The 25,223-nt window shown below is 40.0% G+C and overlaps 1 protein-coding gene across 1 annotated transcript in view; it reads right to left on the reverse strand.

Moving 5' to 3' along the window:
* Nucleotides 1–25,223, reverse strand: part of col6a4a (collagen, type VI, alpha 4a) — an 85,692-nt gene that overhangs the window by 19,659 nt on the left and 40,810 nt on the right. Inside the window, exons 11-29 of the mRNA XM_041793627.1 lie at nucleotides 23,572–23,650; nucleotides 23,302–23,447; nucleotides 18,829–18,921; nucleotides 16,474–16,527; nucleotides 16,237–16,308; nucleotides 16,104–16,130; nucleotides 15,895–15,939; nucleotides 12,731–12,784; nucleotides 11,153–11,215; nucleotides 9,502–9,567; nucleotides 9,182–9,235; nucleotides 8,666–8,701; nucleotides 8,517–8,579; nucleotides 8,361–8,423; nucleotides 4,790–4,852; nucleotides 3,423–3,485; nucleotides 3,288–3,338; nucleotides 3,142–3,177; nucleotides 255–317 (exon numbers count right to left, since the gene is read on the reverse strand). Of these exons, the coding sequence (XP_041649561.1) occupies nucleotides 255–317; nucleotides 3,142–3,177; nucleotides 3,288–3,338; nucleotides 3,423–3,485; nucleotides 4,790–4,852; nucleotides 8,361–8,423; nucleotides 8,517–8,579; nucleotides 8,666–8,701; nucleotides 9,182–9,235; nucleotides 9,502–9,567; nucleotides 11,153–11,215; nucleotides 12,731–12,784; nucleotides 15,895–15,939; nucleotides 16,104–16,130; nucleotides 16,237–16,308; nucleotides 16,474–16,527; nucleotides 18,829–18,921; nucleotides 23,302–23,447; nucleotides 23,572–23,650 (1,191 nt within the window). The remainder of the gene's footprint in view (nucleotides 1–254; nucleotides 318–3,141; nucleotides 3,178–3,287; nucleotides 3,339–3,422; nucleotides 3,486–4,789; nucleotides 4,853–8,360; nucleotides 8,424–8,516; nucleotides 8,580–8,665; nucleotides 8,702–9,181; nucleotides 9,236–9,501; nucleotides 9,568–11,152; nucleotides 11,216–12,730; nucleotides 12,785–15,894; nucleotides 15,940–16,103; nucleotides 16,131–16,236; nucleotides 16,309–16,473; nucleotides 16,528–18,828; nucleotides 18,922–23,301; nucleotides 23,448–23,571; nucleotides 23,651–25,223) is intronic.

Raw genomic sequence — 25,223 nt, forward strand, 5'->3', positions numbered from 1 at the left:
TTTAAAAGGAGGGAATATTTATGCAGTCACTCATTTTACATTACAGATTTTATTTAATAGACTTTTTTTGTAGAAGTCAGTTTTCACTTTGACATTAAAGAGAGTTCTTTTCTGTATTTTTTGTCATAAAAGCCGAATTATATTGACCATAATTTATTCATAAAATCAATAAAAGAGTAAAACATCCAATAGGTTGAATGCTTTTTATATGCACTTTAAAATTCTGCTAAAATCCAGCAGAAGTGTGTACTCACGGGTCTTCCTTGGTTCCCTTTAGGTCCTGGATATCCTTTAGATCCTTTCAGGCCGTCTTCGCCCTGAACACAAACATTTTCATCAGGAAACAAACTCTCAGCTGTCTGGGCCCCGACATGCTCCATGTAGTCACGTCTTTGGCTCTGAGTCATCCCTGTTTTCTAAATTTCACTGGAAGCTCTCAGTGGGACTGAAATGTGAATTTTTCCTTAAAGATAAACAAACAAAAAAATATGGCTGCAAAGTTTGTTTGTTGTTTTAGTACAATCATAAAAAGTTCCAGTGAGCCAGAGGAATTTGGTGTTATCATTTCTATCACTGAGTGCAGTAAATGCAGACTTTGTGAATAATTAGCCTTCATTAATGGCATCAATCATCAGGGAAGGATTGCATTTCAGCATCATTCTGTTTCAGATCATCGGAGGGCAACTGGCGGCCCGGGGCCGACATTCGGCCCTCCAGCTCACTCAATGCAGCCCTCAAGCCGATTTAAAACACAAATAAATTATAAACTTAAAGAAAACAAGACAAATCTGCCATGAAAGCACAAAAATAGAAACATTTCTCTTCTAAACTGTCACTACTGGTACATGTTTTTTTAATTCATTAAAACCATTTCAGACTTTTGGTCAATTTCTTCTATTTTCATTTTTATCTTAATATTATTTTATCTTTATTCATTGAAATTGTATTTCTTATTTTTTATATAATTATTTTTAGTTTTTAACTTTATCAAAAAATGTTGAAACTTTTTAAATTTTTGATTTCATCTAATTTCTAAAAAAAGTATATAAATGCTTTTATTTTGCTTTACTTGATAGAATTTGATTTTCAATTTTTTTTTTTTTTGAGCCCAAACTTTTTTATTAGTTTTCCAATATCTAACAACAACAACAAAATACATGACAAATGACCAAGCTTAAAGGACAAGACACACCTAAAATAATCAATATCAAGCAAGTAATCAGAAAAACAAAATGGAGAAACAAGACAAAAATAAACCATACCATAAGAGATAAGAAAATGAAAAATACATCTAAATTAAACACAACTAAATACTGCACTGAGAGGCTGAGTTGTCTTCTACATACAAGCTTTAAAGTCACCAGAAAGTTTCAGGGGGCTGCTGGTCTGGCTCATCAAGATAAGATTAGCTGTGTTCTGCTCATCTATATTAGGATTACAGCTTTTATTCAAAGCAGAGTAGTTATGGCTGTTTTGTGTAACACAGTTGTCTTGACCAAATTGAGAGTCACTGTCTCGTAACAACACTGATGTATTTCCCCCATTTAGTGTAGTATAAATCTAGTCGATTTAGCATCCTATATGTCATCTCCTCATAAGCCGCAACTACACTTAACTGGGTAAACCAACGGCTGGGCAAAGAAAGATCCCTTGCTTTCCATTCCCTGACCAGAAGTTTTTGACCCAGCATAATGGCTGTGAGGATCCATCTTGCCTCCAGTTCTGGAAAACCTTTTAAAGAGGTAAAGTCCCCTAAGATAAAAAGGCTGTGCATAAATGGGAAATCCTGACCTACTGCTCGTTTGATATTTTCGTGGATTGCTGTCCACCAGCTCTGGGCCTTCAGACAGAACCACAACATATGAGTTAGAGTGCCAGCAGTCTCATTACATCTCTAGCAGGCTGGGTCTTCTCTCAACCCCACCCTATGCAGTTTTGCAGGGGTCCAATAGAATCGATTTAAGATTTTGAACTGTATCAATCTGGTCTCTGGTCTGGAGGAATTCCTGGTGCTTTGCAAAATAGCGGCCCATTCCTCATCACTAAATGACCTATTAAAATCAGTCTCCCATGTTTGAATTTTTACATTTATTTTTAGTATAATAATTTTTTGACATGATTGAAAAAATGAAAACTTAGAAAGAAAACTCAATTTATACGTCACAAAATCCCTCTGTTAAGTCACTTTCATTTACCGGCCCTAGTGGCTGGTAGGTTAAGGAAACAGTTATAGTGTAATAGTCATTTATAGTTTAGCGAAGTGGCTCCATCTGAAGAGTGTTTATTTAGCAGACTGCTGTTAAATCTCGTCTCTCAGTGCTCAAACATTCATCAGTTAATCTTAACCTTCCACAGAACTCCACAAAGGTTTGTCTTCACCTGCTTTTTCTGTGTAAAACCAAAAAAATTGCTGAATTTATCTTGGCTTTACCACAGAGAGTTTGCTGATGAAATTTTTTTTGGCAAAACAAAAACCCCAGACTATTTTCCTCTCAGACTGTGAAAACAAACCCGGCCAGATCTGCCTGCATGGCCATGAGTGACACAGCTGGGTTCATCTCCCTCCTACTCCACAACTGCACCAGGACGAAGGCCACTGCTGCTTCCAGCTCCTGCAGGCTGACTGGATCCTGGTTTAATGAGCCGTGAGTTAGAACGGACCCTACCAGAGCTCCTGTCCATCCTTCTGCGCTCACTGACACTTCCACTGAGTCTCAAGGCCAGTGAAGGGCAGAGAGCTGAAACTGCAGTGAGCTGCTTTCCTAAAACCTGTCAGATAACCCTGCAAAGATGATGAGATGATGCATCATTTACATTCATACCTGTCCTGTAGCTGCAGATTAAAGGTAGCATATGTTATAAATGAAGACACGGTTATTCGCTGTGCTTTTGTCAGGAAGAGAAACCGTACCAGTGGAATTATCTAGAAACAAACTATTGTTTAGATTGGAGTTACCATAGAAATCATCTCTAACCTTTGAACAGCTTTCCAAACCCCAGCTCATTTTGGTTTCTAAAGGGAATTTAGAGCCAACATCATAACTGGATCATTGTCCATGTTTACTCAGCCCACAGTGAGTTTCTTTGGTTGATATGGAAATGAGAATAGATTTTTCTGATTTGTTTCAGCGCCATACTCACAGGCAGACCGGGGTATCCAGGAAAACCAGCGTCTCCCTGTAAGGAGAGGAAAAATGAAGCTTTAATGGTTAATATTCTAGTCATGTAAAGATTGTTCTGTGTTCAGTAAAGTTATGAGAGTCCTAAATCATTAACGTGTCCTGTACCTTTGCTCCTTTGGCTCCTCCAGTTCCATAACCGTCTATACCATCCTGACCCTGAAACGGTGACAAACATTAAATCACTGTTGCTCTCTAACGGTGATGCACATACAAACACAGCAGAGACGTCTAAGCTCATACCGGCATCCCTATGGGCCCCGGAGGTCCTGGAATTCCTTTATCACCTGGATCTCCAGGCTGACCCTGCAACAGAAACAGCATGCATGATTTATCTCAGAAACACCAGAAAAAAGAGACGCCAGTGGCCTTAGAAAGAGGTCATCACATGTTTGGTGACTGCATTCCCAACTCTCTCTGTCTCCCTAATTTTCTACTCTATCCAACCTGCATATGAGCAAAAAATACAACTAATAAAACTAATAAATTCACTGCAACTCAAACGCTGTAAGAAGGACAGTACGGTGGTTCAGAACGGGTCAATTCCACAATTAAAACAATCAAAGTCCCAGATTTAATATTCTTGATGTCCCTCACCTATTGTTCATCTACTCACCATACTTACATTTAATTAATTCACTGTTCCCAGTAACTGTAAGAAGGCTCTCTGTGGTAAAATACCTCACTTCTTATGCATATTTGCACTTTTTAAATGCCAAAAGTTACCAATAACTAATTTCATACATTCACTGTGCTCAAATGCATATTTGCACCATATGAAATTTTCAAGAAGGCTCTCTGTGGTGAAATTCCACACTTTTTTTGTTTATTTTTTACTATTTAATGTACTAACTTTACTTACTACTTATTTTATTTATTAACCATTAACTCATTTAACTCTGCAAACCTCTTTGCATGTGCCTATTCTCTGATCATGTCCAGTCAGCCTCTCTGCACTCTTTGCATGTCTTGCAGCCATGAAAATAGTTTATACTAGAAATAATACCTACAAGAGCTTTTACATGTTTGAATCTTATTTTTAAGACTTTTCTTCAGTTTTATCTATTTTTTGGAATTTAAAGTTTCATTCCTGCACACTGAGAGCAAAGCTAGACAGGGCCAAATTGTTGTTGGAGCATACTTGACCAATAAAGAAGATTCTGATTCTAATGCGTCAAAAAAATCTAAAATATTAAAAGACAAAGAAACCAGGAAGTTTTATTTTCTAAAAGCACTGATTCACTGAATTTAAAGAGATGTAAAAAAGCTAAAATGCATTGACATATTTCCCTTTTAAAGCCTGTTAAATAACGAATAATATTTAATAAAAATACCAATAATTGAAGGATAAACTGAAAGTTCAGAGATGATTTATTGCAGTTTTGTCAGAAAATATTTTCTTTGTACCGGTCTATGGATGTCTAAGTTCAGAGCTAACGTCTGTTAGAGGTTTAAAATGATGACCTACTCAAACTGACTTCAGAAAGGAACTTTCTGACTCTTATTTTGGAAGTTTAAGTGAGGCTAAAGCTGACCTGAGCCATCAACTATTGTTTCCTGTCCTAATCTCCTCTCATAATACTGTGCTGACAGGAAGTGATGTCACATACCTTCTGTCCGTTAGGTCCGCGGCGCCCTCTGGGTCCAGGTCCTCCAGGTCTTCCTGAAGCACCCTGCAGAGAAAACAACAGTCAGAACAGAGCTGAATAATGTTAACCGAGTGTCCTTGAACGCCTCGTCAAAGCTTCATCTCTACTCCTCAGTCTAAAAGCTGCAGATGACATACCGTAGTCATACCGTAGAGATATATCAGGTTTAGAAGGACAGTGTCATCTGCATAAAGATGAACATGACAATAATGAAAGATTAACAGCGAATTATCGGCATAAATGGAGAAGAGAAGTGGTCCTAATGTTGAGCTCTGAGGCAGATCTCACTGTTCAACGATAACTCTGATTCATTTCCAGATTTTAGAACCCACTGTGTCTGGTTGTGAAGAAAGACCTGAACCATAGTACTCTGTTATAATCCAACCCTACTGCATAACGTTTGACTTAAAGTAAATAATGGTCAACCAAATCAAAATCTTTGGTGAAATGAATAATGATTTCTGCAGTGACATTACTGCTAACAGAACACATGACTGGTAGATGTAATTAGAGTCGTTTGGTCTAAATCCTGACTGAGATGTTGATCAAATAGAGCAGATCTGCCCTTATTAACCTGCATAGATGTAATTACCACACAGTGAACCACAGCTTTGGATCTGTTTACCACATTTCACTTGATGAGGATGAATCTGAGCTAATTTTTGTACTTAGACAAACGTGTGTCAAACTCATGTTTGGATAACTGACCAGAACTTGAATCCAGATCAATGTGGTGACCAAATGTTGGATTATTTTAACTTCTGTCTGGAGTGAGGATGTGTGTTCAGGCGGGTCAGAGGGGGCTGAACCGACCTGCAGCAGGATAATCACCACCAGACCAACAGCTGATCAAAAGCCAACCGACAAACATCATGTCTGATCAGCTCTGACACAGAAACACAGAAGAGAGAGACAAAACGACCCATGGCTGAACTTCACCAGACTTTGATCAGGAGTAAAATCTTCAAGATTTACATCACGCAAAAAACATGGGGACCAATTTCAGAAAAATGTTCCTGAAGACTTTGAATCTCCCTCCATCTACAGTCCATAATATCATCAACAGATTCAGAGAATCTGGAGAAATCTCTGTGAACAAGGGACCAGGCTGAAGGGGCCCTCAGGGGCCCTCAGGGGCCACTGCATTAAAAATAGGCATGATTCTGGACTGTAATCACTGCATGGGCTCAGGAATATACAATCCTCACATACAATTAAAATAAGTAAAAGGTGGCAAAAATGGTCAAAAAGCGGCAAACATTGGCAGAAAAGTGGCAAAAATGGGTGGGAAGTGACCAAATAATGAGTTAAAAGTGGCAAAAACGTTGCAAAAAATGAGTGAAAAGTGACTAAATTGGGCAAAAAGGTGGGAAAAATGGGGAGAAAGTGGCATTTAATTGCAAAGGCAGCCTAAATGGGCAAGAAGTGGCAGAAAGTGGCAAAAAATGCAAAAAGGGGGAGAAAAGGGGAGAAAAGTGACAAAAAAACGAGTCACAGGTGGCAAAAATGGTCCAAAAGTGGCAAAAAAACATGGAGAAAAATGAGTGAAAAGTGACTAAAATGGGCAGAAATGAGAAAACACAGCTACATCGTCACATCGTCAGGGTACTTTACAACTTTTCTGACAGGAAGACAAACCAGATGAGTCCCAGACTAAATCCTGCAGAGTTCAGGATTTATGTCCCAGTGATTAAGGCGTCTAACATGACAACCGCTGAATGAACCAACACTTCCTGTTCAGCAGAGCCTTCAGAATCTGCTTTGAGTTAGAACAGTGACACTCAACATGTGGCTCTTTTTGATTATCCGTGGCTTTTTATTGTCTTAATCTTAAATATTTTTCCCCCAGAAAACCTTAAAAAAGGAAAGCTTTTTGCCCTTGTCACATTTTTTGCCACTTTTCAACCATTTAAGCTACCTTTGGCAATTAAATAACCTTTTTTTCCCATTTTTTCCCATTTTAGCCACTTCTTTTAGCCAATTTTATCCCATTTTTGCCCATTTAAGCTACCCTTTACCATTTATGCACCAGTTCTTTCCTTCTTTTTTGCCCATTTTTGCAACTTCTTTTTGGAACTTTTATCCCATTTTTGAAAATTTTTTGCCCATTTAAGCTACCTTTTGCAATTAAGTACCACAACTTTTCCTACTTTTTTGCCCATTTTTGCAACTTCTTTTTCCAACTTTTCTCCTCCTTTTTTGCCACTTTTATCCTATTTTCACCCATTTTAGCTATGTTTTGTCATTAAATACCAATTGTTTCCCCTTTTTTTTGCCCATTTTTGGAAAAGGAAAAAAAACAGGTCAGGGAGAAGGAAAAACAAAACAAGCCAAATAAAAACCAAACAGACAAAAGAGTACAGCCATGGTCACATTACCGTACATCAGGGGCATCACAGAAAAAGTGCAGAGGGCAATGAGAAAACACAACATAAACACACCAGTAAAACCATAAAAAAACTCAGACAACTACTCATCCACCCAAAAGATAGAATAGAACCGGAACACAAATGTAACGTCATATAAGAAATACCCTACATGTCTTGCAATAAAACATATGTTGGGGAAACAGGGAGGGCATTCAGTACACGAAAAAAGGAACACAGGTCAGAGTGCAAAAAAGAAACAGCGAGAGCATGCACACGAGCAACAAAACACAAAGCAGAACAAGAACAACTCAAATCTGCCATTTCCGACCACTGCAAAAGAGAGAACCACATCATGGACTGGGATGGAACAAACATCATTGGGACAGAGGACAACAAACATCGTCGCTGGATAAAAGAGGCAATCGAAATACAGAAACGTGCCCACAGGACTATCAACCAGGACGAGGGGGCCTGTTTGCTTTCACACACCTGGGATGCTGTCCTGAAGAGGTTGGACTGCAGATGGTGCTGTCGTCCTACCCCTACCGGTAGGAAGACAGCGCCAAAACCTGTATAAATCAGCTGACAAGACACGTCACAGCAACATCACGTGACAACTCTGAGGATGACTGCAAGTGAGCAGTTGAAACTGTCAGGTATGGAAGAAAAGACTCTCTGGTCTGTTAAAAAGAATCACCTAGAATAAGTTACTAGAGAACCAAATGAACCTCATTGGACTATCCAGCCGTTAAACCGCGGGCAACCTCATCAGACTGACCGCTCTCTAACCTGACACCCTCATCAGAGTCTTTCAGAAACGGTCTGTTGCAGAACAAATCTTAGGTCTGAAGTGGACTCTCAGCTAACTTTAGTTTAACAGACTAAAAGGCAGAGCTGAGGCGGGTCTGAACACGCTGGCTTGTCGTTAGCCACACCCCTAATTATGCAGAACCTGTTTTCTTCTTCAAACCAAACTACAGGAGTTATAAAGAAATCCCCTCTTCTGACCTAAGTGTGATTTAAACCAGGCTCTGGATGCTCCAGGATCAGCACTAGCTTCATTCTCACCACAGAGGCAGCTGCCTGGCTATGGCACACATGTGATCAGCTCCAGCTGAACTTCAGCACTGCTTTGGTAGTGAATGTAGAGATGCTGAACTGACCTGAGGTCCAGGGAGGCCGGGGATTCCTATGGGTCCAGGCTGTCCTTCGACTCCTCTTGGACCCTGCAGAGCAAACATGGAGGAACGACTTTAAGCCTTATGAACGCTGGATTATCCTTCTAAGAGCTCAATAGTGTCATGGTTCTCTTCTCTAACCTGTGGACCTGGAGCTCCAGGGTTACCCTGGCTGCCTGGGTCTCCTTTTGGTCCAGGTGGACCCTGCAGGACACACAAACACATCCACAGTTTAGAAATGTTGTTGAGTTGGTTTTAAACCGGCTCTGAGCGTGCTCTGACGGTCCTACCTTCACACCAAGAGGCCCTCTCCTCCCATTGGGACCCTGCACAGAAAAAACAGGACAACAAAACCTTGGTGAGACATTCAGATATCTAAAGAGCCAGGGAGGAATCAGACTAGATAACTCACTGTCTGCTCATTCCCAAACTGTTTAAAGGCAGAGTAATATTAGTGTATCTAAACTTCTGACTTTGAAGAAAGTCATCTAAGTTCTAGCAGCTACCAGGGTCTCTAATAATGCAGCACACACAAAAATACTGGAGAAATGGAGTTGAGACCTCCAGTCATCAGGTTGAGCTGATCTGATATCACTGATGTTAATATTCTATTCACTTTGACCTCTAGTAACCTCCCCGAGGGTTGCCATGTTTGTAGTTTACATCCCACACGTCAGGCAGCTGAAGGAGGACAGTGATGAGCTGTTCTTGGAGCTACAATCCATTCTTAGTGGATCAGGATCTGGATCAGACCTCCCAGAGAAAGGAGCTGATATCAGTGAGAAAATGAAGGTTAAAAATCTTACAGGGTTTCCAACGACTCCGCTCTCACCGGGCCGTCCCTCTGGTCCAGGTTGTCCCTGCAGATTGAAACATCAGTGAAACCTCTTCTTTAGGGGTGAAGGAGAAGATTTAGACGTTGGTTTAAATCCTGAAACCGTAGATTAAACTGGGACTTAAAGTGGATCTTCTAAATGGGGCATGTTTTTCTTATTTTTAAATCAATCAACAATTACAAAAACCCAGCAGAAGCTGGTCTTAAAGATCCAAACTGAAGCCTTCTGAAGGTCAGTACCTGCTGTCTAATAAGATGATAGAATATTCACGTCTGTGCCACGGTTCTTACTGGCACACCTGGGTTCCCGGGGTCTCCTTTAGGTCCTGGTACGTTGTTATTAGGTCCTGGTTCACCCTGTCAGACAAACATGAAGAAATCTTTAAGATAAACTCTCAGAGTGTTTAGTTTTCTGTGAGGGGAGTGTCCAGCTGTGCTGCAGCTGTGCTTGGATGAACGTCTTTAAAAGAGCAAACAGAGCTGATCACAGATTTACTGACAGTGAAAACGTCACTAACCGTGTCTGAGAGTGTGATGAGACAGCAGAGACAGAAGAGACTGAAAGGATGAGAGTGTGATGAGACAGCAGAGACAGAGGAGACTGAAAGGATGAGAGTGTGATGAGACAGCAGAGACAGAGGAGACTGAAAGGATGAGAGTGTGATGAGACAGCAGAGACAGAGGAGACTGAAAGGATGAGAGTGTGATGAGACAGCAGAGACAGAGGAGACTGAAAGGATGAGAGTGTGATGAGACAGCAGAGACAGAGGAGACTGAAAGGATGAGAGTGTGATGAGACAGCAGAGACAGAGGAGACTGAAAGGATGAGAGTGTGATGAGACAGCAGAGACAGAGGAGACTGAAAGGATGAGAGTGTGATGAGACAGCAGAGACAGAGGAGACTGAAAGGATGAGAGTGTGATGAGACAGCAGAGACAGAGGAGACTAATTTCCCATTAATTTGATCAATTTTAACACATTTTTTGCAACTTAAAACTCATTTTTGTACATTTAAAACCCTTTTTCTGCCTGTTCTTGCTACTTCTGAACCAAATCTTGCCACTCTCCACCTATTGTTGGCTCTGTTGACACATTATTGCCACTATTAACCCCTTCTACCACTTTTTAATCCACATTTCACAATTTGATATGCCCATTTTTCCAGTTTTTATCAATTTCCATCCTATTTCACCAAAATTCCACCTATTTTTGCCACTTTAACGCCATTTCAGCCACTTTTTAATCCCTTTTTTTCACTTAATATGCCTGTTTTTGCCACTTTAACCAATTTTTGGCATTTTCGGGGTTTTTTTAGCCACTTTTATCAAACCCATTTCTGCTACTCTTAAAGTCCAATTTCACCAACTTTCCCAGCATTTTTTTGCTATTATTAACCCATTTTAGCTATTTTAAAAGTATTTTAATTCTGTTTTAAACAAAAGGATTTACATTTTAAGAGGGCTACTTATTACACAAATAATAAAAAAGATATTTGTTTCTTTGATAAGAGAGGTTATGATTCAGGTTAAATATAAAATACCTCAGCTTAACTTCACATTGGACCATGGTTTTGCTGGCCCCCAGTTTGGCTGGGTCATTTTCCCCCTCATGGACGGCCTTGTCTCCACATGACTATTCTAGGAGGTTCATGGCTGTTCAACCACCTTCAGGTACAGTGGGGGTCCCCAGTCTCTGACACCTTTATTTTGGGGGGCTAAGGTTGAGAACCACTGCATTAAAGCATCAGTCTCTGGGGCTCTGTGCTGTTTTAAAGGCTTTAAAGGACACGTGTGATCGAGCAGATCTGGAAGATTCTTCAGGCAGCCTGTCCTGAAGTTTTGAAAGAACTGTGCAGGAATGAAAATGTGTGAGAAGGCTGGAGACAGGATCAAAACCCTGATGAAAGACCTGTGTTCAGGGCAGCAGAGTTTGGAGAACTTACCGGATCTCCTCTCAGTCCTCGCTGTCCTTTCAGCCCCGGGTCTCCTCGGATACCTGGGATACCCTGAGGATGAAAGTTCAACCTATCAGTCAAACAACCGGAGGTCAGAGGTCAACGCCTCCGAGCTTCAATAAAGCGAGCTCCTCTGGTTAACGTGGCGATAAAGGAGCATTCCACTGAACTACAGAGATTTAAAGATTTTAAAGACTTTTCTCTTGCTGTCACTAGAGACACAAAACAAAAACAAAAGTAGGAAAACATCACGTCTGCAAGATATAAGATAGATATTTGAGGAAAAAGACCAGGATGCATAATCAAAAATGTCTTTAACACTTTAAAAAGCAGACATTTTACCCGCATTTATAAAATCATATTGATATAAATGTATATTATTGTTTTGTTCCAGCTTTTATTTTGAAAGAAATTAGGAACTTCAGGCAGACTGAAGATTAGAACATGAACTGAACCACAGAAGAAAGAACCTGTTACGGATCCTAAAGGAAATAAAAGAACAGTAAGAAGGTCAAAGGTCAATTTTAAAGCTAAATGAGACTTTAACCTCCTGAGACCTGAGCTTTTTTTGAATACAGTTTCTCTCACTAGTAGGACCTGAACAGTTTAAAAGATCAGCCTCGTCTTTGAACAGGAATTAATTTTGACCAAAAATGAAATCTAATATTAACACAATTTCCATAAAATTTAATAGAAACTACCTAAAATTTATATGAAACAAAATATTAAACATTTTTTTCCCCACAAAAAGTACCCCAAACTTTTTTTCAAAAATTTAATGAAACTTATCATACTGCCTGAATTTTTATGTTAAAAATCCCCCCAAAAAATCCTATTTAAATTCCTGAAAAATTCAAATAATTCCCCCAAATTACAAAGCAAATTCCTCAAAACGTACAAATAAATTCCAAAGGGTGCCCCACAACCCGATTCCCAAATTAAATTATTAAAAGATAAATTTCCATGAGCATACCTACAAATTCTGATGCATTTTTCCACCCCAAAAAATCAAATTAAATTTCCCAAAAATCACAAATACTTTTCCCATATTAACATAAAACTACTTAAAATTCAAAAAATGTCCCCCAAATATAAAAAAATCATAACTTCTCCATGCTAATACTAAAAAATTCTAATGAAGCGCTCTTTTATATAGAATAACACCAAAATTTTCATGAAAATTCTTGAAAATTTCCTTCATATAATCCTAAAAATACCAAGTAAAACTCCTGAAAATGTCACGGTAAAGTCTCTCAGTATTTGAGGGATTTACTTAAACTCCAGTCTGAATAGTTTTCTCTAAAATTGTAATAGTATTAATTCTGACTATGCTGTAGGAAAGCCAGAAAGTGATGTCCTCATATGTGTACACAGGGTCAGTGGAGGATTAGTCTACATCCCTGTGGCTGCAGAGAGACGCTGACCACAAGCGACATGAGAGTGATGGAGACTAAAGAAAATGATGCACTGATTATGACTTACTGTGATGAATGCATTCATGCCCTAACTTCTGTTTAATGTTCTTTACACAGAGAACCGTAAAGAATATTTTTATGGTTGTGTTACCGGGTTTCCCGAGTGTCCTCTGTCTCCTCGACCTCCGTCTGGTCCCATCACTCCCTGAAAACACAGAATCAAAAAATTTCTCCAATCAGACGCTTCCTGAACACGCCCGCTCATTTCCCCCGTCATGAAAACAAAAACAGAGATAAGCTGAGAATAAACATCATAGAGGCATCACCTCGTCTCAGTAGGTCACGGCTTCACCTGCAGAGTTTCAGAGTCTCTGATGAGACGTTAAACTCACCCTGACCCACTAAAGACGACAGAGACCGTCCCAGCAGCTGCTGTGAGAGGTCCTCTACAAAGACTCAGAGTGTCTCAGCTTCTTCTGGTCTGCTAAGAGAGCTTCTCTGAGGTTTTTCTGTCTAAACCTGATCACAGTCAGCAGATTGATGAATTTACACCGCCAAGGTCGGGGAACTGCTCTCACCGTTCACAGTCGGCAGCATCCAAGGTGTCCCTAACGCCTGGATCCTCCTACACGTAAAAGAGGTACAGACGGAGATCTGCTGTCTCTCAAACCACTGGTGCTCATGTGAGGGAGACACTCATGGAGGGGCTTCTTCAGGCTCAGCTCTGGTGTATTTTTCATGTTTCTAGCTCTTTCCTTTAAGGCCTTTGACATTTTTGAAACCATCCTGAGCACCTGGACCTGCAGTATTTTCATCACTGATTTTCAATTATGACTTTTCCATCCCCTCCATGCCAGGATCTTTGTTTTGGATGCACATTCAGCATCGCACAGATGCAGTGTGTGTGAGGCTATCTCTACTGATCTTCATGTATTAAGTCCATTTTAGTAAGCTCCCACTTCCTGGTCTGTCGTGGACCTGGTCATTACTGTTGGAAGACCTGCCTGCTGGGAAACTAGAAGGTTCTACAGCACAGGTGTCAAACTCAAGGCCCGGGGGCCAAATCCGGCCCGTGGAACAGTTAAATCCAGGCCTCAAGATGATCCGATCTTTCTGTTCCAACTGGCCCATCAGTCTGAGGTCTGCAGATTTCCTCAAGTATTAAAATGTGAACTTATCCTGATGATTTAACATATCCTTGTTAAGTCACAAAGGGCCAGATCTACTAAGATCCCAATTTGCATGTACTAATCTGTGTGAGCAATCTAGAACTGTGCGTTTGGGGTTGAACCAGGGTTTTCGGGTGATTCACTAAGAGTGACTGCGTAATGACAAGAGGTGCAAACGTGTTGAAGACACACACACATTTAAATGAGGGTTTTGCATGTTTCATGGTTTGCAGCATGGTGAGTTTGGAGAGATGAAAGCGCAAAATGAAATTCGACCCTACAGAATTATAGGTGTTGGTGGATGAAGCCACTAAACACTTGGATGAGCTACGGCAAAGAAGCCCTGTTTGGTCTCATTTAAGGAGTCCCGAGTGTGTGGAAACCTAAAAAACCTGGCCATCCGGCGCGACATGGCATCTAGGACTTCACACAGAACATCAGATAAACGGGATTGGGAGATCCCAGCTGTGATAGCTACCGTACGCTGGAATGACCCAGATGCAAAAAATGTAAACTTGCAAGGAGTTTTGTCATTGCAGGTATTGCGTGACTCCTCCTTGGGGCTGGCTTCAAATCCGCTCTGAGTTCCTCCAACAGCTCCAAAATGGCAAGGCTGGATAGGCGATATGTTTTAATGACTGTTTCCTCATTCATTCCAAAAATGTTCACACAAGGGTGAAAAATGCGTTCTCTGCATCTTCTTTCATCGTTTCAATGTCTCCTTCTTGCCACAATAACCGCAGCCATGTGCGCGCAATTACGCATCCAAACAGTTTGCACCTCCTTTCGAGACGTATAAAATATAGACGCAGTTTCTATGAGCAAAATTGCTTTCAGGTTTGATAAATCGCGTTGCGTGTGCTTAAATAATATATTTACATTTTCTCCTCTCAGCACACACAATTGCGTGTTAATGCCCCCCTTGCATATTCATTGCGGCGAATGTAGTAACTGGATGCAGCACGGCTATTTTGCACCTTTGAAAGACGCAACCCTTAGTGCGCACTGTTAGTAAATCAGTTTGTACATTCTTTTGCGTGTGCAAACTTATACACGCAAACCTTTAGTAGATCTGGCCCAAAATCTGAAAAAGTAAGGGTTAAAAATATTTAGATAAGAAGTCAGGAATGTGGGGGAAAAAAATTTATTTGTGTTTTAATTTCACATTTTCCAATTTTGCATCCCACAATGAGGACTCAAACTTAGTATTTTTACTCTTTATTTCATACTTTGAGCATTTCAACTCATAATTTTGACTTCTCATATAATATTTTGAGCTTTAAGATTCTAATTTTTAATTCATATTTTGACGTTTTTAACCAACTATTTTGCATTTTATCTCATATTTTCAACTCTAGACTTTGACCTTTTAGACTCACAATACAAAATTTTGAATCATATTTTGATTTTTAATTTCATGATTTCAAATTTTATTTATTTGACCTTTAAAACTCCTGATTTTGACTTTCTTTCTAATATATTTGCCTTTAAAAACATTATTTTTAATTTCAATTTCGAATTTTGACCTTTTTGAACTAATAAATTTACTTTTCTCAGATTGTGAGCTTTTAAACATATCTTTTTAACTTTTTAAATGTCAAATCAATTTATCAGTGCTAAGTTTTTTCATATTTTATTACTGGTGAAACAAGGTTGACAGTTTCTGGTTAAAAAGGTGACCCTGTTAGGCCCTCAGGTTAGTCCTGAATCCAGAATCCGGCCCCTGCTGTTATTGAGTTTGCCCCCTCGGTCTAACGGCCTGCTGAGATGTTGCGGCTCCAACAGTCGTGCAAAAAGTCAGTCCATCTTAAAAGTATTCACGCTCTCTCTAAGAAGGATGATTAAAACCACTAGAATCTTTTTTGCATGAAAAGCATGCTGTGAGTCATTATTTCTGGAGAAAAGGAGTGGAAAATTTGACACTAAACATCCCAAACAGCTGTAACAGAATGATCCTTAATTGCATGCATGAGAGATTAGCATCTAATGAAGCTGTTTCTAAGGAATCGGTGATTATTTAAGGTCACTTCACCTCCAACTCTCAGCAGACTCAGCCTCTCTGTTTTAGAAGCTCTGCTGTCTGATAGTAAGCTCTTTCACTGATATAAAGATCCTCTAATTCAGGTGTGCAGGAGTAGTCTCGTACCTGTTCTCCGTTGACTCCGTTCAGCCCGTCGTTTCCGTTCTCACCCTGCAGAGTTAGAAAAGAACGGCTGCAGATTTCTGTCTCCATGCATCTTCATTAACTGATCTAGACTTCAGTGTTTATGCAAACATTCCTCCGAACATACAGAATGTCACATGACTTCCTCCTGTAATGACTCCAGAACATTCCAGCAGGTCAGACTCACTCACCCTGTCTCCTCGGATCCCTCTGTAGCCCTGCAGGAATCAGACAGAATGGTTAGCACAGAGATATCACCATCTATCAGAGCATATGAGTAACTCCTGAGGACAGGAAGGGGCTGGGATTCAGGATTCATTTGACCTTCAGTCCTCGGATCCCGGAGCAGCCCTGGACGCCCTGAGGTCCACTCGGTCCTGGAAAACCTCGCTCGCCCTGAAGCACATAAGAGAGAGAGCTGTGATGCAGAGAAGCTTCAACAAAGACAGAAATCCTCTTTTCAAATCCTGTCCTCCTGCTGTTACCTCTGCATTCATCCACCAGCACACTGCTGAATTCACTAAACACGTTTAAAATGACTGAAAATGAGAAAACACTCACAGCCTGGCCCTCATCTCCTGGGAATCCTTGGTGACCTTCTTGTCCGGGCACACCCTGCAGAGTTAAAGGGTAAAAACAAAAATGAAAATGTTCAGATGATGCTCCAGGAGTGATGCATGCTCAGGACAAATCCAAACACAGGAGACCTTCTGCAGGACCAGGACACTCATTTATAGAACTGTGCAGAGAATCCAGACTCAAAGTGGACATGCACCCAAAAATCATTCTTATTTATAAAACTGGGCCTGTAAGTCTCTCTTTATAAATCTCCAGACTCAAAGTGGACATGCACCCAAAAATCATTCTTATTTATAAAACTGGGCCTGTAAGTCTCTCTTTATAAATCCTGATCCACCTTGAAATGTGCACACAATCACTGTCCTGTTACGCCCTTTACACGCCAACATTTTTGTTCAATCTTTATGCTTCCTAGCAAACTATAGCCTTTTTACTGATTAGCCTCACTGATACGTGGTTTTCTTAAGGCTACATAGCTGTTTAGTCCCAATCCCTTATAGTTCCCTTCACACTGTGTGTGTGGAAATGCTCTTACTTTCACTGTAAAACACAGCGGTGAGTTCTACTGATGTTTTTATAATTTGATTTAACCAAACGTTTAAATCAGTGTTACTCAACCCTGGTCCACCAAAGAGCCAAACTGTTGAAAAATACCTTTGCAAGAGCCCAATCTAAGTGGTGAAAAGGCAAAAGGGTAAAAGTGGCAATAAAAATATGCTTGAGGTAACAAAAATGGTCAAAAAGTGGCAGAAATGGGTGAAAAGGAGAAAATTGGCATAAAATGGCAAGCAACTTGGTGAAAAGTGGCAAAATTGGTAAGAAATGACATGAAATGAGTTACAGGTGGCAAAAATGCTGAAAAAAGCAGCAAACATATTGCCAAAATGAGTGAAAAGTGACCAAAATGGACAATAAGTGACTGAAATGGGCAAAAAAGTGACAAAAATTGGGTGAAAACTGACAAAAATGGGCAAAAAGTGGTAAAATATGAAATTAAAAAATGGCAAAAATGGGTAAGAAATGACTTAAAATGAGTTACAGGTGGAAAAAATTGTCAAAAAGCTGCAAAAACATAGCAAAATTAGTGAAAAGTGACCAAAAGGAACAAAAAGTGACTGAAATGGGCAAAAAGTGACAAGAATTAGTGAGAACTGACAAAAATGGGCATAAAGTGGTAAAATTTGTGATAAAAAATGGCAAAACACTGAGTGAAAAGTGGCAAAATAGGGAAGAAATGACTTAAAATGAGTTACAGGTAGCCAAAATGGTTAAAAATTAGCTAACACAAAGTCAAAATTAGTTTAAAGTGACTAAAATGGACAAAAAGTGACAAACATGGGCCAAAAATGGCAAACAACTTGGTGAAAAGTGGCAAAAATTGGGTGAGAAGTGACAAAGAAATGAGTTACAGGTGGCAAAAATGGTCAAAAAGTGGATAGAATGTGTAAACAACGGGTGAAAAGGGGCAAAATTGGCACAGAAAAGGCAAAACAATTGGTGAAATGTAGCAAAAATGGGTGAGGAGTACTAAAAATATGAGTTTAAGGAGGCAGAAATGGTCAAAAAGTGGCAAAAACTTGTGAAAAGGGGCAAAATTGGCATAAATGGCAAAAAATGGGTGTAAAGTGACAAAAATGGAAATAAGTGGCAAAAATTGCAAATAAGGCCAGTGGAAATATACAGACAAAAAATATAGTTGACAATTAAGTTTGACAATTAAAGCCCACTGTAGAAGTGTGGAAACAAACTGATCAATGTTACCTGCAATGGATAAATTCAGAGGTCAAAGTTTTCCTTTTTTAAGGTTTTCTGGGGGAATAATATTTCAGGTTAAGACATAAAAGAGCCACATGTGGCTTTAGAGCCTGCGTTGAGTACCATTGGTTTAAGTGATCACCGATCATTCAAGAAGAGGGTAAGAGGCTCTTACCTATCTGCGTGGTTAAATCCAGGCGGTGACGTTTTTTTGATGGGCGGTGTATTAAAGAGTTTTGATTGCCGGCTCTGAGACACGCGGCCTAAAAGGACTAACTGGGTTAAATGCAGGACTCTGAGTTGAATGTTTTACATGTTTTGCTACGTTTGCTGATGAAGGAGTCCTTCCTCCTCCTCGTGTCACTGAAAACTTCACACTGACCTTGGACTGAATGAAAAATGATCTGAGGGTGAGTCTGCCCTCCTCCTCTTTAACCAATCAGATGCTGAGGCCGCTCTGATGACATCAGTGCGTGTGCCTGCTTGTTCTCAGCTCAGACCGGCGCTCTTATTGCCTCTGACACTTTCCTCTAAACGTTCCTGACATCATGTTTAAAGTATAAAGGTGTGTGTTCCAGTCACCTTTAACCCCGAGTTGCCCTGTAAACCTCGGATGCCTTCGTGCCCCGAACATTTGCACAGGACGTTGCAGCACTCCCTGTCAGACACAGCATCCTGCAGAAAGAGAAGAGAGACAATGGTCAGATTAATCAATGAAAATATCCTGGTTTTATGCATCTGCTTTGGAAAAACTATTTTAGAAGTTATGCCGCTAATGGCTCTGTGGAATAAACATCAAACTTCTGTGCAGTTTTGTTTTATATCGGGACCTAAAAATTGTGGCCACTTTCAGAAGAATTAAAGGATGACGGCGCAAGCTCTCTGCCCTCTATCTCTAGTGTGATTCAGTCAGTTTTATTTCTGATATGCTGTTAATGTTCTACTGTGAAATCTGACAATCACTGACTTCTGTTTTATTTACATTTTACAAAGCGCCCCAGCTTTTTTGGAATTGTGGTCATTAAGTGGTGATACTGTGGTAAAAGACCACTCTTTCTGTCTTTGTAAACACGTTTTGCTTCAGTCTAAAAAGCAGTGACAGACATAAAACCATGAGAATAAACTGGGCTCTGCTGTTGTCTGTCTCTGTCTGTGGTTATTTCTTGGCATGGTGAGTCATTAGCATATTTTCTGACAGCCAACACTTCCAGTCCCGACCTCAACCCCCATCCAGCATCTTTGGGATGAAGTGGAACAGACCTTCTGGTCCAACATCAGAGCCTGACCTCAGAAATGCTCTACAGGATGAGTGGGCACACATTCCCACAGAAACACGCTATAATGTTTCTGAAGCGTTCTGAGAAGAGTGAAGGCTGTTAGAGCTGCTAAAGGGGACCAGCTCCATATGGATTTAATACAATGTCATTAACCCTTAAAGCTCACAGCCATATTTTCACTATCATGTCTCACCTGGACTTTTGTCTTAAAAAGCTTTGTAAAACATCAACCCTGTGGTGCACAGTCAAGCTCTATACATCTGATTTTTTCCAGGACATCCTGGGCTTTAAAAAAATATCTACTACAGTAATGTCACTTGAATTTTGAAAAAGTTATAGGACTCTAAAGACAAAATAAAAACAAATCTGAATTTGAAACTCAAAGGTTTTCATTGATAACACACAGTAAACAATAGTGACTAAGCATTTTCTTTGCACAGATTTGTTCTTCCATCTCTTGGGGACAAAACAGGGAAAAAATAAACCTTCTGTGACTAACAGTTTTCAAAATATCTACATATATACAAAAAAAAGTCCATGCACTTTTTTGCAATTACATTCATTTGTGCCATTCCTTTAAGCAGTAGAGAAGCAACTGGTCAACTACAGCTCCCACAATGCATTACATCTAAACGTTGCCCTCAACAAATATGGCGCTATACACCAAAGAGAGCCAAAGTAAAATATCAGAAATGGATTAAAAATAGACAAAAAGAAACTTATTACTGGATCTAACGCTGTGGATTCTGGGCTCACTAGAAAATGTTCTGTACGATCTACGAATGCATGAAGAACACATTTAGAAAGGCACAACACAGAGCTTTCACAGGAAAAAACAAGCTAGTGCCTATGAATTACGTTTCAAAAGTTACCAAGCAATTTACAAAGGGGTGTGCCTGCAGCACGGATCGGTGCTGCTGGAGCTCTAAGGGGAAAAGTCCCTGATGATGGAATGGTCAGGCGACCAAATACTTTTGTCCATAAATGTTAATTGGTACGTGTGATGCCCCCTAAGTGCATTAAATGTCATTATAACAGCAGTGCTAATTTCGTCAACTAAAACTATGAATAAAACTATTCATCGACCGACTTTGTGTCCTCGACAGAAACTAGACTAAGACTAACAAAAATAAATCTGTGATAACTACAACTAGACTGAGACTAACAAAAATACATCTGTGATGACTAAAACTAGACTAAGACTAACAAAAATACATCTGTGATTACTAAAACTAGACTGAGACTAACAAAAATACATCTGTGATTACTAAAACTAGACTGAGACTAACAAAAATACATCTGTGATGACTAAAACTAGACTAAGACTAACAAAAATACATCTGTGATGACTACAACTAGACTGAGACTAACAAAAATACATCTGTGATGACTAAAACTAGACTAACAAAAATACATCTGTGATGACAAAAACTAGACTAACAAAAATACATCTGTGATGACTAAAACTAGACTGAGACTAACAAAAATACATCTGTGATGACTAAAGCGGACAAAAACTAAGTCTAGTTTTCATCAAAATGACTAAAACTAGACTAAAATGTTATTTAGTTTTCATCAGACATTCAAAATCTGTGATATTTCTCCACTGTGGGTAAATCTAAAAACAATTCATCTGCATCTATTCTGCCTCTCAGCTGTAGAAAGCAGGGACCCCAGGTTTGGCAGAGTCAGAGAACACACTACCATGATTTGGTACCAGATTTAGACAAGAGAATAAATGGTTGAACTAAAAGTAAATACTTAAATGTGAGGACTTTTATGGACAAAAACTAGACTAAAATGTTTTGAGTTTTTGTCGACTAAAACTAAAAAGGGTAGAAATGACTAAAGTGTGACTAAAACTAAAATGCATTTAATTTAAAGACTAAAATTAAGACTAAAATTAAAAAAGCTGCCAAAATCACCCCTGTATAACAGTTCTGCATATAGCTAAGCTGTCTTTTGTTTGACATTTTTGGCCTTTTATGGCCACCATAGTTAAGTTCAGAGAGAAGCAGGAGGACGTTAGACGGGAGTCAGCTAACGTCAGCTTAAGCTAGCAGTCTTAAGTTCAAGTGTTGGAAACATATGCCTGTAAGTACAGTTATTTTTGGACTACTTATGAGGCTGTGTGTTGAAAATGTGTGATTTAAGTTTCTGTTTTGATAGTTAGAAAATAACCGCGATCGCAATGCTAATTTTGGTTAGCCAGGATTTTCTATTATGTGTTAGCATTAAGCTAACAGACTTTTTTGACTTTGTGTGAGAAGATTGCAGATTGTATGCTAGCTTTACAGAGCGTCATGGTAAGACGTGTAATACAGTTTTATAACAGTGAAAAAGTTATTTTGTTTGAAATATTTTATATTAAAGAAAATCGGACCTTCACATAGCATCCACAAAAACATTTTGCTTTTTCCTTTACATACAAAAAAGCTATCCAGGCCTGACAGCACTTTGGCAAACTGAGGTTGTTTTTAAACGTGCTCTATAAATAAACTTTGACTTGACTTGACTTGACTGACATAATAAATGAAATCAATAAGTCTTTTCATCCTTAGTAGCAGGCAAAAAAAAAAATAGAAATATATATATACACACACACATACATACATACAAATACACATAAAATCTTCTTATCTAGGTACAAAGTGAACAACAGAACAATAACAAACTGTTCTCATCCCAACCCCAACCTCAACCCACCCCTGGAGTGTCACCCGAACCGATATCTGCAAAGCTAAATGGATTATTCAACTCTGCAAAAAGGAGACCAATGGGTGCCAAATCTTCTCAAATTTATCCAATTCAGTCAACCACAATTTGATAGTAGGCACTTCTTTCTTCTTCCAAAATAAAAGAATGAGTTTCTTGGCAGTGATAAGCCCATACGACAGAAGATTCTGTTGAGCTACCTGTAAGCTTTTTAGTTCTTCTGCTATTCCTATGATAATCAATAGTGGATCAGGTTTAATCTCCACCCCAAAAATCTTTGAAAAAAATTTAAAGATTCCAATCCAAAAATTCTGCAGCCTTGGGCACAGGGCATGGCTGTGTGTCAAAGTCGCTTCCGTTATGTTGCATTTATCACAGCCTGGTGAAATGTCAGGAAATATTTTGTGTAACTTCGACTTTGAATAGTGCAGTCTGTGCAAAATTTTGAATTGTATTAGACAATGACGTGCATTTATAGAGCATGCATGCATGTATTTCAAGCTTTTGTTCCAGGTATCCTCCGATAGCTGTTCACCCAGTTCTGCCTCCCATACTGCCTTAAGGGTGTCTGTGGTTTTGGGGGCTATATCCTGAAATGTACAATACAAGCCGGATATTATATTCTCAGACCCAGCCAGACTTTTTAAACAATTATCAAATTTGTCTGGCCCTGCATTTTCGAAGCCCGGTAAATATGCTCTCACTTAGCTCCTAACCTGCAGATATTTAAAAAAGTCTTGGTGCAGTAGGGCATATCTGTGCTTTAACTGTTGGAATGAAAAAAGTTATTTTAAGTCTGTATGGTGACAAACTATATTCTCTGTTATTTTACTGTTTTACAAAGAAAGTGTCTTTGTGTGTGAGGTCTAAATAACCGGCCGAAGAAATGTTTATCTGCCAAACTAAACCAGAACATTCAGGGAGGGCAGAATAGTATGTACTGTAAAATGTGGTCTAATAGTCGCATTTTAATACCAGTAGTTTGGCTGTGTCCTGCACCATGGAGACCAACAAACCAGTAAAAACACACTGCTGCCACCATGAATGAGGGTGAAAGACTCACGATCTGCTTCAGGATGGTGCTGCCGACGCTCGGCATGCCGATGGACAGAGGAAGACTGTATCCGGATCCTCGACCGAACTCGACCATCTGCAGCTGGGCGGGGTCCCGAGCTCCCTCCAGAGCTACGACCAGCAGGGCGCTCACACCTGAGGGGTTAAACATTTGTTACAGAATAAACACTGCATCGGTTTTATTTCCCTTTCCTTATCATGTCTTTATAAACAGGACAAAAATAATGTTTGCTGGTGTTTGTTTACTGTCAGTATTTACCAGACTGTCGGAGCAGTTCTGATTGTCGCTCCATTTCCATCAAGTCTGCATCGAGTCCGTCAGAGAAGATCACCACGACCTGGAGAGGATTTAAGGGACAGTATTTAAACTTCACTGCCTCAGAGCTCTTGATCAAAACAGTAACAAAAGAGAAGAAGCAGAGACACGCTTCTCGCCCTAACAAAAGGAGGGAGAAAAGCTGCTGAAAGTGGACTTCTTTTCAATGCTGATATTGCCTGTTTATCCTGTTGTTGCCCCTTTGTCACCCATCCATTTTCTATTTCGCTTAGCCCATTGAGGGTCATGAGATGCTGGAGCCTGTTCCAGCTGTCATTGTGCAAGAGGGGCAGGGTACACCCTGGACTGGTCGGCAGTCAATCACAGATCTGACATATTAAGACAGACAACTAGGCACGCTCACATTCACATCTACAGCCAATTTAGAGTCATCAATTAACCTAACATGTTTTTTGGTGGTGGGTGGAAGCTGGAGTCCCGGAGAGAACCCACACATGCACGGGGAGTACATGCAAACTGCACAGAAAGGCCCTGAACGGAAAGCGAACCAGGAACCTTCTGTAATGGGTTTAGTCGGGGTGCCAGTCAGAGTCGTGTCTGACAATTTAGAAAAAACAAAACTTTCTTTTTACCCACACAAAACAGTAATTCAGCAGCAGTGAAAATACAATGCAGTGTAAACAAGCAATATCAGCAAAACAATTCAGCAATGCAAAATAACCAAGCAAATCAAGGCAGATTTTTAACATTATATTCAATGTAGGCGCAAGAAGAAAAAGGCACAAAAAAATAAACAAAACCAAGCAAGGTGTGTGTACCTGAGTGCATGTCACTTCAATGTTCTCAGTTCAGTTCATCCAAAATAATGGTCCGTTCCGCGTTTTCCAAACAAAACCAACAACACAGTTCAGTCCGGTTCAAACAATAGAAATTCATCGTCCACAACAAAAATCCAGTCCGTGTTTCACAACGGACCCCAAAACTCTCCACAATCCAAAATAAACCAAAACACCAGCGTCTCTTTTCGCCATTCACGCACCAGAAATAACACAAGCAAACACTTGGGCACTCACAGTACCACCGCTCGGTCAATAGTCAGTCAGGTCAGTCAGACTTCGGTTGCCCCTCTGGCAAACCCTCAGGATTCCTGACCAGAGAAGATGAGGCACTCCGCCCGATGACTCCACATAGATAGGAACACACACAATAATCCTTCTTCGTCCGACATGGACCCAGGACCGAAGGATACAAGCACAATAATGAAGGCGACATGGCGTGAAACGATGGAGATGCATACTTTACTCAGCGCAACTATGGCAAGTAAGCCGGCATCTTCCTCACTCTCAGCCAATCTGAGCAGCCTCTGGCGGACGTGCTAATGTGCTTCCAGGAGGAAGAGTTCGGACAAGCCAAGGAAAACTGGGTGAGTTGTGATTGGTGGTGGATGGCTCGAGGGTGTGGAGGACTGAACTCGTGATTGACTGTGCACAGGATGGTGGGGGCTGTGTGATGATGAATGTGGTTACAGGAACGCTACACTTCTTGCTGTGAGGCAACAGCACTAACCCTTGCACTACTTTACCTTTTTTGCTGTTATGGGCAGAAAGTGTGGTGAAAATGGGTTTAAAAGGTAA

Source organism: Cheilinus undulatus, linkage group 8 (genome assembly GCF_018320785.1).
Source record: "Cheilinus undulatus linkage group 8, ASM1832078v1, whole genome shotgun sequence".
NCBI classification, from domain to species: Eukaryota; Metazoa; Chordata; class Actinopteri; order Labriformes; family Labridae; genus Cheilinus; species Cheilinus undulatus.